This window comes from Manis javanica, chromosome 6 (genome assembly GCF_040802235.1).
Source record: "Manis javanica isolate MJ-LG chromosome 6, MJ_LKY, whole genome shotgun sequence".
NCBI classification, from domain to species: domain Eukaryota; kingdom Metazoa; phylum Chordata; class Mammalia; order Pholidota; family Manidae; genus Manis; species Manis javanica.
Genome location: NC_133161.1, coordinates 35,278,118 through 35,291,216, shown reverse-complemented (window position 1 = coordinate 35,291,216; position 13,099 = coordinate 35,278,118). Strand labels below are relative to the sequence as shown.

Here is a 13,099-nt window from a genome sequence, read left to right as displayed (position 1 = left end):
GTGAGGCCTTAAAAAGTCACCTAACACTGGTTTTTATACCTTTTTTTTCTTAAGGTAATGGTACAAGTTTTCAGATGAGATCATACTTGGAATTCACATATAAAACAAATAATGGTGGAGCTTGTGAGGAGTGAAGTGGCACTGGGGGCTAGAGCCATACTTTATTGGTCTTTATTTGATTTGGCAGCTGCCAGGGCAGCTCTGTGGAGCTTAGGGGTCTAATTAATGCCATTGAAAAGCACTGATGAGGTCATACCCCCAACCACTACCATCACCATTTTTTTCTCCTTGCTAGGCTGATGATAACCAGACTTACAATTCTAAAATATATGAATTTATGAAAAATGGTCCAGGCAGGAGTACTAGAGTGACAGAACAATCAGTGGGGAAAACTGTAATGAGAAAGAACCAAGGCAGGTCAGAATTATTGCTTGGGTATGGGAGTAGAACAAATTCAAGCTTGGCTGGCTAGCAGATTGATGGGGACACACACACACACACACACACACACACACACACACACACACACACACACACATACACACACAGAAATCAGACGAAACATTGTTTGACAGGAAGATGAGTTTAATTTTAGCATATGAATATGAGGCATCAACAGCCATTCACATGGCATCATTTAGAAATTCTAGTTGGTCTTAAACTGGAGCTCAGAGAGTCCGAACCAGTTATATGGGAGTTGTCTGTTCATCATGGAGACCATGGGGCCATGCTCTGTGGGAAGTAGTATGGAGACAGAGGAATTCTCTAAGAATATGGGATGAGCGAAGGCCAAGGTCTGAGGCTTGAAGAATAAGAGTTAAGGCATCAGAAGAGCAAGAGAAACTAGTTAAGAAGATAGTAAAGGAGTAGCAGAGAGGTAGGAGGAAAAAAATTCAACTATTCTCGGCTCCTCCCTTTGGGCCCCCTTGACAAAACAACCAGCCTCTATTCCCAGCACCGTTGCAACACCCTCCTAATTGGGCCAAGTATGTATTTTTTTCCTTGTTTTCACTGCAAATAACGGCATAAGTAAAAATTCATTTTATCCATACAATTATTCATTGTAGTAAAAGATTTTTAAAGTGACTATGGATTCCCTTAAATAGAATACTATCCTTCCTTCTTCCATCCCTTTTTTCCTTTCTGCCTTCTTTTACTGTTTGAGTCCTGCCACTTGAGTACACTTAAGTGTAGGCTCCTTTATCAGACCCAAGGTGGTAGGGAAACCTCTTCTTTAAAGTAGGAATGCTGCCATTCATTTAAAAAACCACTCTAGCAACCATTTTATGCCAGCATTACATAGAAAAATAAAACATAAACAGATCAGCAATAGCCATCTATAGAGTGATGTACTCTTTCTTACTTTGATTTTATATTTTTATGGTACAGCTACTAATTTGAATTTTATTTTAATTCTACTTAGTTTTTGTCGAACTACCAAAGTAGATTACATGTTTTCCTAAGAAATCTTTTGTTTTTTAATTTAAACCATTTGGGGTTTTTCTGTGGGCAGAGTTCTTGAGTCAGCCTACATATGTTTATTGAGTGCCTATTGTGTTATAAGCTTTATCTTGGGTGTTAAAAAATAATGCAAAAAAAAAAATAAGGACAGTTTTTCTGCTTTTAAGACTACTGTTATTAGGTTGATATGATTGATTTAATGGACTATCAAGCAAAAATTAAACTTCTAAGTGGAGTCAACTCAGTCACATGGTAAACTTGTTTCTGTATTTTTGGGTCATTGACCACCGCAGGCCCCTTCCTGCTTCTGGAAACCTTTTCCTTCATCCCTCTTCCTGGTGCCAGTCTCAGGAGTCGAATCCCAATTTGGAAATGCATTTGGAACTTTTTGTTTTTAGTTTAAGGTGCAGATCTCAAGTTATATTAACATTCAGTGAAGGAAGCCAAAAGAGGCACTGTCAATGGTGGAATTGTAGGTATCACAAAAACACAGAGAAGTGTAGAAATACAGGCATTTTGGGTTAGGGTATTCCTATTGGCTTTCTTTAAATCATATTATCTATCAAGGAACTTCAAAGAACTACTGTCTTTTTTCAAGGCTGGCCCCACTTTTGGGTTTTCCCCAGGCCTTCCTTCACTTTGAATATCCTGCATCAAAGAGGAATTCTTGCTTGAAGTGCTTGGGGTAGACCATTTCTACTTATTTGTAGTTTCCTTCTACGGATTAAGTAAAAGAGGTCCATGTCAACTTGTAAGTGATTTGCCTGGTGCCCTAGAGCCTGTATGCAGCATAGCCAGAACTAGATCTTATCTCCTTGACTCTTCAGTTAGTGCTCTTTTCATTATATCACACAGCCTTTCTCAACCATGAACTTCTGTCACTTAGCAACAGCGCTGAGGAAAGAAACTCTTCACTGAGTGGTTTGGTGCATGTTATTGTAACAGTGACCAAATTAATATTTCTTGATAACTGTCATTACTACATTACTACTGACTACTAACAACATAAATATTGGGTCATTGGACAAGTGATACTTAATTTCAATTATGAAAACAGTAAGAACAACTTGAAATGAATATTCAAAAACATATGATGAATTTTTTTTACTTCACATGCTCCCATTTTTAGACTACTTATTATAAAACTGCACATTAAAATGTGCACATACAAGTGCTTATTAAACAGTGCCTGGACCTTTTCTTTAATAAGAGATTTACTATCTTCTTTTCCTGTTAGAACACTTTCTTTCCACACCTTAATTTCAAACAGTTTTTTATAACCCAGTTTGATGTTCTAGTATTTCTGGTACAGTACTGTATACCTCAATTATCCTCCATTTTGGAAAACTTGGCTTCTGTAGAGGATCAGGACAATAGACATTTTATAAATATATTTGTATATTTATTTGTGTCTGCTGAATTATAATCTAAAAATTAATATTTGAGAGTCAACTTCTAGGCTGGAACCACAAGTTCAAAGGATATGAATATCTAATTGGCATTTGGTAAGAATCGCCTATTTTGCTTATTGTAGTAGGGTGGCATCAATAATGGCAAGATGTTAAAAACCAGTGACAGTCCAGCTTTATTAAAGGAATGAATTTTGAGTAAGTGATAGCAAAAGTATGGGATAGACTATTATTTGGTTGTTAAAAGATGCTTGAAATAGTTAACTTGTTAAAAAACTGGAAAGAAAAATGGTACATATACTGTACTGCAGTTTAATTTAATTTATGCATGTGGAAGGTGGTATGCAAAAGTGAAAGTAGTTTTACTAAGGGCAATAAGGTATGGGTCATTTTGTTTTTATACCATGTCATTATTTAATGTTTCAAAAGTTTTTAAGTTTTAAATATAATAGACAATAATATAATAAACAGTTAATTTGGTTTATAAGTTGGAGAAGAATTTTTTTTTGTTATTTTGAAGTCACTTGTCAAACTGTCAAGTCAAACTGTGTAACTTTGCATCTCAAAATAACCTGTCTGAGCCTGGGTCTTCATCTGTAAAATATAAGAGTATAAGGCTCTCATACAATTAGAGAATTAGCTCATCAAGTGGTTGTTCTATTTCTGGTCATCTACCTTGTTCTCACACACAGTCTAACTCTTAATTACTTCTGGTTTACGCTCAAAACCAAATGCTCAATAATGAAGTCTTCTCTTCATTGTGGGTATTTGAAGGAGCATGTCATAGGCCAAATATGAGTGCCATAAGATAAATTTTAGCCGAAATAAGCAGGCGAAGAGAGGCAACAAAGGGCCAGATAGTTTGAGTGGAACTCCCGGGTGATGTTTCGCGGTCTGGTTATTACAGGCCGGGGAAGTCACACCCGGTCAGGGAGGTGGGGGCTTATAAGGGGTTAGGAGTGGGAGGAGTGGGCAAGCTATCCTAGGGGGCATGGAGAGGTATGATTGGCTAAAGGTGTTATAATAGACAACTAGAAACTTTTTTTCCTTCCAAGAGGGAGGAGGCTGACATCCGGGTCTTAGTTGTCACATCAGAAGGATGGAATTCAGGACGAGCTGTCCCCTTTCCATATAAGGCACAGACCCTGGGGTCTGTTCTCCCCCTATGGCATCTCTCTGTTCTGTTTGCATATCCTTGTTTTTCCTTCCTCCAGCCTAACAAGTACCACATATGCTTTGAATAATGACAGCATCAATGACATTAAGTCTGCATTTTCTTAAGAGAACTATCTTATAAAGATGCCCAAACATTTGGATAAACAAGTCATTATTTTAAAAATAACTTTTATTGCTTCTTTTACGTTTAATCACACCTGGGCACTGAACTGATTTACTTTTCAGAAGGAGAAAGTCATAGGGCCCAAGTGAAAGACCCAACCTGGCAACAGGATGGAATCATGGAGAGGCTCCATGACGGTCCACTCGCCATGACTAAGGTGAGGAGCAGAACCCTGTTTGGGACTCTATTTGAAAGTCATCTTTGGCAATGTAGAAAGACTCTGGGCTTTAGGTATCTTTTCTTCTCTTTCAAAAGTTTTGTCTGATAAAGCTTTCTCACCTGCATGAAATGTAGGCTTTGACATCACTTGTGGCAACAAAAGAACTACAGTGTGTTGACAACTGTCTTGTGATTTACTTCACAATGGATGCTTTTCAATGAATGACATTTAGAGTAAAATATGAATTGCCAACTGGCTTTCAGAAAGACGGAGTTCACACATTTGCATGAGAAAGGAAAACTCCCACCCTGCAGTTATTAAAAAGCAATACTATTAGCTTTAATATTATAACCCTGTCAGCATATAGACTTATTTATTCAATGCTATTATATTAATTTGTTCTTCAGGATTTTTTATGAACTAAATTCAATATACAAGTAAAAAATTATTTATTGAAACCTCTGAAAGCTTGGATAAAATGTGTTAGTACTTACAATAATAAAAAGACACAATCTTGATATCAAGAAAGTTAAGATATAGGTGATAGGGACAGGTGTGGATGGGAAGGAGGGGTCGGTGGGGCTGGTGGTGTAAAAGGGATAATAAGTATCTAAACCATAAAACAAGGCTGAGTGAAATATAATAATTAAGTTATAAACAATGCACTGTGGAGGATATTATCAACTCCTTTTAGGAAAGGCTTCATGGAGGAGATGACACTTGTAAAGCAAATGAAAGAAGAGCATGGAGGCATGGTAAGACACTTGATTTTGGTAATTCATGCAGTCTGGTGTGGCTGGAGTATAGTAGGAATAACAGAAAGAGGAGGAGACAAAGGAGATCATCTTGTGTTTCAAAATGGTAGAATGTTTCTAAATTATTTTTAAACTAATATGTATCTATAATGCAAGCTTTTGTAAATAGTATATATAATCATTTATATCAACTAACTAGACTAAATCTTAATACTTCAAATCATGTTCTATAATTATAATTTAGATGTCCAAGCAAATAATAAAATCTTGCAACGAATCTCAAACCTGTCCCGGCAAAATCTTGGAGGTTGGTAGAGCTCTACTGAGAATGGTCAGTGCACATACAGGCTCAGTGAGAGGACGCCATGATCCACTGTGTATCCTGGGCTGGAACATACCTTTGCTGCATTAACTTTGTATCACATATTCATTCTGCGAAAGATTGAGTGGGAAGCAATTTCTATATGCCAGGCATTGTGCTAGAAGCTGAGAATATAACAGTGAATTAGTGATTCAGTCCCTGTCCTCTCAGAGATTAGAATCCTGAGATGGGCTTGAGGTTGGTTGAGATGAAAAAAAGAAAACAGAGATTCAAATACAAAGCAGTATAAGCCTGATATGAGATGTAAAGAATTCTATGTAAGCACACAGTAGGCTAGGTATCTCAGACAGGAAGGGTCAGGGAAGATGCCCTGAAGTACTGTTCACATCTAGGAAGATGGGAATAAGGCAGGTGAGCTGGGGAACACTATGCCTAGCAGAGGAAGGAGCATGCAGACTGTGGAAACGGGGAAAATGAGAGAGAAAGAAGGAAGGATCACACATAACGCTTTCTAGGCAATGCAAAGCTTACAACGGCTGAAAGTTAGGGTGCAAGGTAGGTTGAAGGTCATGGACATAGATGAGTAATAGGAAATGAGGGCAGATTAAACAGTGCTAAGGCTTGTTAGGGAATTCATAAAAACAAGAAATCCATTAAGGAGTTTTGAGCTGGGATGTAATAGGATCAAATTTGTGTTTTAAGAAGTTTGCCATGATTGCTGTGTTTAGAAAATATTGCAGAGGGTTAAGATGGGAGGTCCAAAGACCAGCGAGGGGTCTGTTGTGGATCTCCTCCACCTTATAATAATGGTCTGAACTTGGGTAGGAACCCTGAGGATGGCGAGAAGTGGGTGGGTCCTAGGCATGATTTGGAGGTGGACTCTGAAGGACTTAGAGGTGGATTGGTTGTGGAGTGTGAGGGTGAGGGAGATGCCATGAATCCTCAAGTGTTTGTCTTGGTCACTGGGAAGATGGTGCCTATTAGCTGAAGTTCACTGGTAGTGCCAGAAAAGACTGAGCATGTGAAACTGAAGGTGCTTGTTCCAGGATACTGCCAGGCCAGTGTTCATCAGCATGTGGGGTTTGCTGTGAGTGGGAATGGCAGGGCTATAGTTTGTTTTTATTCTTCCTTCTTGAGACAATCCCTAATCATACTTGTTCAGTATAGAAAATGAGCTGCCCCGCTTCACTGACTTGAAATCCAGAAATATACCGAATGTTCAGACTAGTTTTCACTGAGGAGTTCAAAGAGGAAATCAGCTCCTTAAACGGCTGAATGAAAATGGGTAATTACATTTTAAACACATTAGACATTATTCTTGAAATTAGGAACATTCTTTTTTTTTAATGGAGCCACAAAATTCTGTCACCAGGAAGCCTTTCAGTGATTACTGGCAAAATAATATTATAGATGAAGAAATTGTGGAGGTTAAATTATGGGCTCACAGTCAATTGGCTGGTAGTTGATTTTTTATTTCTAAATTGAACTGATGTCTTGAGAAGTATTGATGAAACAAGAGGGCACATGTCATCACAGGACTCTTAAGATTGTTTTATGCTGTCATGCAAATGCCCTGGGAATCTGGTGAAATGAAAGGGCTGTTCTGTCAAACCATCTGGAACAGAATATGGTATAGTTTCTGTTTTTGGTGATCATTTCTGCTTCTCACTTCTTTTGTTAAGTGATTTATGCACATTTATTCAGAGCATAATTATCTTGATTAATATTGAGAAATATATTTATAATCATGATGTTAACAAAGTGCTATATGATCAGCCCTTTAAGTAATTAACCCTCTTGTAATAACATTTCAGAATCTCATTTCAGACTATCAAGTGCCAACTAGTATTTTCAAAATTTTAGTCATCCATATATAATGGATTCATTGGAAATATGTGTGAAAGGGTATTGTAGCTGATACTATAAATTGATGTGAAATTAAACCATATCTTAGTGTTTTGCATAAGTCATATTTTTCTGGTCTTCTGCTTTTTGAATTTAAGTGTTAGATGTACATTACTTAATTACAGAAACAATTTAGAAAAAATGAAGTTACTAAAAATTAGGAAAAAAAAGGCTATTCTGCACACAATTTATTGATTTGACTTTATTCTCACTTAGTAATAAAAATCCTGTCTGGAATTAGTAAATCAAAATAGGGGTTTCCTCTTCTTACCACAGGAAACAAATGTTAAACAAGTTGTATGATGTTTATATATTTAGGATTTGTAATGAGATGAGAGTTGTCAGTTTTTTTCCCAGTGGAATATGGACCAGATCTGCTATTTTGCTGAATAGGCAGAAGCAAATACCTTGTATCTCTTTAAAAGACCTGCTGCTAAGCTTTTGTCACATAGGAAAGACCCATGGTTGAACATGATAGTGATTACTAAAACAGAATTTTTTCCTTTCTTTCCTTCTTTTTTCTTTTCCTCAAGAGACTCAGGTACAAACAAGACTTGGGAAAACTTCAGGTAAGTCCAAATTTCATTTTCTTCACAGGTATCTTTGAGTCTCATCAGTTCGTAAGCCTACAACGGTGGGGTGTAACAATGGTAAGGAAAACAGAAGACTTGGGGAAAATGTTAAAATTAAAATATAGCAAGCTGTTTAATATGGGATTTATTTATTTAACTTTCAAAATATGTTTAAGTTTCTAAAGATTCCCTCTTTATATATAAGTACTAAATTGATGCAAGTAGTTTTTACCCCCATGTCTAAGAAATACCTCCAAATACCAATATATAAGCAGCATGCCCAGCCCTTCATATTCATTATTACATGTATTATCTATCTAAGAAGTTAAGTACTATATTATCCCCATTTAACAAATAGGGAGAGAGAAATTTAAAAGAAGTTAAGTGACTTGGCCAAGATCACATTTTAAGTGGTGGAGTGTGGCTATCTATTTTGGTCTGCTGGATTCCAGAGCTTGGGCTCTTAACTCCTACTGATACTACCAGACTGATAAATGAGGCTCTGGAGAAGCTTCTATGCAGGGAACTCTTCTCGTGTTACAGGCTCTATAGCTGTATCATCTTTCCTATATCTAAGGTTGGAAATAGCATTTGCCAAGATTCTGCAGAGCTTAGAAAGCCTAAGAGGGCAAAGGTGCATGTGATGTGCAGCTTCCGAGATTTCCTGGGCCTGGCTGCTTCCTTCAGAGTTGCAACATTGGGTGTCATATCAGTTTTTCAAGAAGCTGCCACTTGCACTCTCAATGAAGAGACAAAATGAGGTAGCTCATTTTTTCCAACTTCATGTGCTCTCCTGCATTCCTGATTGTTAGTCATAGTCCCTAGTTGAGCTTATTGGGTAAGGACTATAACAACAGCTCAAACCATTGGGTCATTGGAGTCCCAGAAGGAAAGGAGAAAGTGGACTGGGCTGAAAGAGTATTTGAAAAACATAATGGCTAAAGACCACCTAAATTTGGGAAAAGACATAAACCTAAAGGCTCAAGAAGCTGAGCAAACCCTGAACAGGATAAACTCAGATACTCGTGCCAAGACACATCACAGTCAGCCTGAAAACTGTTAAGGACAGAGAAATAAAATCTTAAAAGCAGCTGGAGATTAACAGTGCAGTGAATGCACTGATTTCTGGCATTAGAGAAATAGGCTGGTGGCCAGCATTTTATCTTCTGCCTTTTTAACTGGACTCAACTGAGCTAACATGTACTGAACAATTAATCAACATCTACAAATTATGCCGGGCACCTGCAGGACATCTGTCAATTTCATTCTTCCTAGAACTGCTCTGCAGTAGGTGTTATCCCTCAGAGACCATCAAGGAGTTCCAGAATTGGAGAGAACCTCAAAAAAAGGAAATAACAAGCACAGAAATTTGTAATTTGGGATTTCTGGATAGGCTTCAGACTTGTGAATTCACTGAAATTAACCTAAAAATGTCAGCATGTATGTGCATTATTCTTGGGAAAGGACCATAGCTTTCATCAGATCCTGAAGGGAGCTGTTGGCCCCAAAAAGGTTAAGAGCCACTAGAAGAGATTCTGTTCAAATTTTCAGGCAAAACCACATAGTCTAACCTAAGTAGGAAAAGAAGCTAAAAATAGAGAAGGTATTCCCTATCATATCTACCAAATTCCTGAATGCCACCTCATGAAAATCCTCTACTTTTAAGGGAGAACAGAAAAATGACAAGTTTTCTAATTCTCAGGCTCTTCTGGAAATACATGTTCATTAAAGAATGTTTGCCTGTAGTCCTATTTTGAACATTTTAAAAATAGTACCTGGAGGTGACTAAATGACTAATGCACTGTTGATATAAAATGTACTTTAGGTTTGCTTTCTTCCAATGTCAATGAGCAAGTTCAAATACATAAGGAAGCACTGGCCTCTCTCCATTAGTACTAATGGATGGGATTATAAGAGGACAAACTATTTGATAATTTGCATTCCTTTTTCCATCTTTCAAAAAAAAAAGGCATGTAAAATCAAGTTCTATTAATTACACTATGGGTAACTGCCAAGTTAGCTGAACAAAAATGTTAGTGCTTTCTCTGGTGAAAAAAATGAAACAGCTATGTTAAAACAGATGCATTCAGTTTCTGTTTTTAAGGCATGGTGGTCCCTCACTCCTAGTATCCTCTACCAAATCCCTCATGCATGCCAGGTCAGCTCACACCTGCAGAAATGACTGTAAACAGGATTTTAGGTTGCTGCTGCCCATTTTCTGATCAAAATTGTAAGGTCCCAGTGTTACCTGGAGAGCTAGAGATTGGATAATGCATTATTTTAGGAAAGAACTTGACTACAAGCTTCCAGTAAGATCCTAAAGTAGTCTGACTTACTCAGACTATTATTCTATGCTGGCTGCATCTACAGAATTAAAACAATCACAGGGGGCCCTTGCTAAACATAGAATTCCAGGCCCCCATCTTGTAATCACTACAACACAACCAGGAGAGGGATCTGGGAATCTGAGTTTTATCAAGTACTTTGGGTGATTCTTGGGCTCACACAAGTTAGAGCAGTTTCTTACACTTGAAAGTACAAATTGTTCTGTTTTCTTGAAACTAATGCAGAATCTGGTCCAACTGGTCTGGGTGGGGCCTGCAATTCTGCATTCACATTAAATCCCCAGGTGATGTAAGCAGCAAAAAGGGCTAAATCTCCTTTGGCTGGAGTGTAAGTATAGGCCATTATTTTCTTTCTGTATTCCTGGAGTCTCTATCAGAGGCCTCTCCTGCCTTGATGCCTCCCATTTCTCAAATTTTCACTGATTAACAAGCTAATGTGATCAGTTAAGGTAAGGCATCTTGCCCATCTCCACTTAGCTTATATAAAAGTCCACACAAAGGTAAAAATAGCCTGAAATGAACAGAAATCAACACCACACATAACTTAACAACATATTGGGTTTATATTTAATGTAGTAGTTCTCACTTCTCATCGTGAGATGTTACTCAGTTAATATAAAGTTTTAAACATTAAATCTCTTCTCCATTTCAATGCCAATATAAAGTTTTTTACATTAAATCTTTTCTCCATTTCACTGTTAGATATACTGAATACATTTTTCTAACCTTTTTCCTTCCGAAGAAATAAAACTTTTAATTTTTGACTGTTATCTGATATACAATATTAACTTGGGAGATAACAAAACAAAAATCTAACATAAATATGGAGGAAAGATTTCAATTTTATAAAGGAGGCACTGATTATAACTGAACAGTGGTGATTTCCTTCTGGCAAGAGTTTCCTTCTTCCTATTTCATGTGCTTTGAGAATTCCAAAACTACTAAGTATTACTTATGCAAATATCAGCACCTTAAGTCTGTGACCCTTTTTCTAATTGGAAAATATAAATTACAGACTGCATTTTTCAGTGCATTATTTGTTTTCTTGGGAAAAAGATTTCTTTTCCCCATTTAATGTATATCAATTTGTTTCTATTTGTAGGGAAACACCCAAGAATGTGAAAATACCTTATTCACTGTTTCTTGGGAACTTTCAACACCAAAGCTAAGCTTTTAACTTCAACAGCACAAAGGTTTTCAAGGAAAGGTTTGATTCAGGAGGCCCTTCTAAGTCACATCTGTCCATTTCTCTTTCGTGCATATACCCCCAAACAAGCACAAATGCCTGTAATGCTGAGAACCACACCTAACAAGAGAGCGATTGCATCTCCCGCTTCCACTGCTTCAACAACAGGCAGCACCAAAAGTAATGAAGTGAGAATTAAGAACAATTGTGTTGAAACTGACGTCATGATGTTGCGATCTTGACGTGGCTGGATCTTGAGGACTGAAGGTTTCTAAAAACTAAACACGAAAACGAAAAAGATTCGTTAAAAATACCTGCCTTTTCAAATTATAATAATAAATACAACACTTGACAAATAACAGTCCACATAACCTTTTAAATTAAAATTTTAGGTCCATCTTCTCATGCTACAGTGGGAAAAACTTGGGGGAAACAAAACATAAAGATGGTCATTTGAGGCCAATTTTCCCTTCCCTATTATCTCACGATAGTTCCGATTCCCGTGATTTTTCTGCACTTCATAATGCCAACACCGTGGAAATAAAACTGAATAGAACATAATTAAGAACATAGAAAAACGCACAAGGCACTCATTTGGAAACTTAGAATATCCTAGTAAGAAGTACATTTTCTTCGGGTCTCTATCATCCAGGATATGCAGACAAATCTGGAAAAAGTCACACAACATACAACTCTGTGAAGTTGTGGGCAATGAGTAAGACTTACCGAAAAAACGATATATGTATAATTCTAACTTGAAATACGCCCTTCCTGGAGCTCCGGGTGCGGAGACTAAGAAGTTCCACGTGACAGCGCCTATTAGCGGAAGATAGGATTTAAAAATTACTCGTCATCGTCATTACTATTACTATTATTATTTTAAGGAGGCAGCTAGACACAGTGCAGAGCGGGGAAGTTGTACGGCAGAGAGGGGAATGGCTAGTAACTAAGGAAAACATCTGTTCACGCTGGAACACTAGACTTAAAAGTTGGTCTGTTCGCCCACACAGGAAAACCTAAAAATAAATCGAGCCGACAAATTCATCTCAGGACTTGATAGTAAGACCTTAAAAAGAATCCCTCCTTTGGCCTGGCAAAGTGCAAACTTGCTCCCTATATTATATTTAAGCTGGGGCAATCTAAGATCCTTTGGAGACGAGTTCCTACATTACCTTCCAGGAAGCAGCCATTACAGGAATGGCGAGGAGGGCGGGGTCGCTAAACTACATTTCCCACAATCCCCATCGCCGACGACGCCCAGGATCCTCCGGCGCGCGCGCTCCCCTATAAGTGGCTGAGGGAGTGATGGTGTGGCTCTACCGCAGGCGAAGAGGGGCGAGTCCCCGGGGCTTCGTTCACACGGCCGCAGCGTTTACTGGTAAAGTGGCTTAGCGTTATTTGTACAAAAGCTACCTTAAAAAGAATATCAAGAAATAACAGCAAGTATTTTTTACCCTATCCGAGGTTTCAAGACACACAAATAATTACGTCTTTTTCTTCGACTGAAGAGAAGACCTCACAACGGGAAGAAATCACCTGAGCAGAGCCTGTTCCCAACGCTTTAAACTAGTGGCTGCCAACAATTTTGAAGCAGGCAATCCCTGGCACCATTTTCCAAATGTGCCTTATGACATTTATTAGTTCT

At 37.8% G+C, this 13,099-nt stretch overlaps 1 protein-coding gene across 2 annotated transcripts; it reads right to left on the bottom strand.

Annotated features, from left to right (window-relative positions):
• Positions 1 to 7,542: 7,542 nt before the first annotated feature.
• On the bottom strand, positions 7,543 to 12,723 carry SMIM30 (small integral membrane protein 30). Of its 2 annotated transcripts, XR_012132181.1 has the most exons (4): positions 12,627 to 12,723; positions 12,181 to 12,270; positions 9,166 to 11,732; positions 7,543 to 7,977 (listed from the first exon to the last, which is right to left on the bottom strand). XR_012132181.1 is itself a non-coding variant. In XM_037027297.2 (3 exons), the coding sequence occupies exon 3, from the start codon at positions 11,678 to 11,680 to the stop codon at positions 11,501 to 11,503; it is 180 nt and encodes a 59-aa protein (XP_036883192.1). In that variant the 5' UTR covers positions 11,681 to 11,732; positions 12,181 to 12,270; positions 12,627 to 12,685; the 3' UTR covers positions 10,813 to 11,500. The 2 variants fall into 2 exon arrangements, 1 of the variants encoding a protein (XP_036883192.1); XM_037027297.2 differs by lacking the exon at positions 7,543 to 7,977 and having other exon boundaries at positions 10,813 to 11,732; positions 12,627 to 12,685.
• Positions 12,724 to 13,099: the final 376 nt, after the last annotated feature.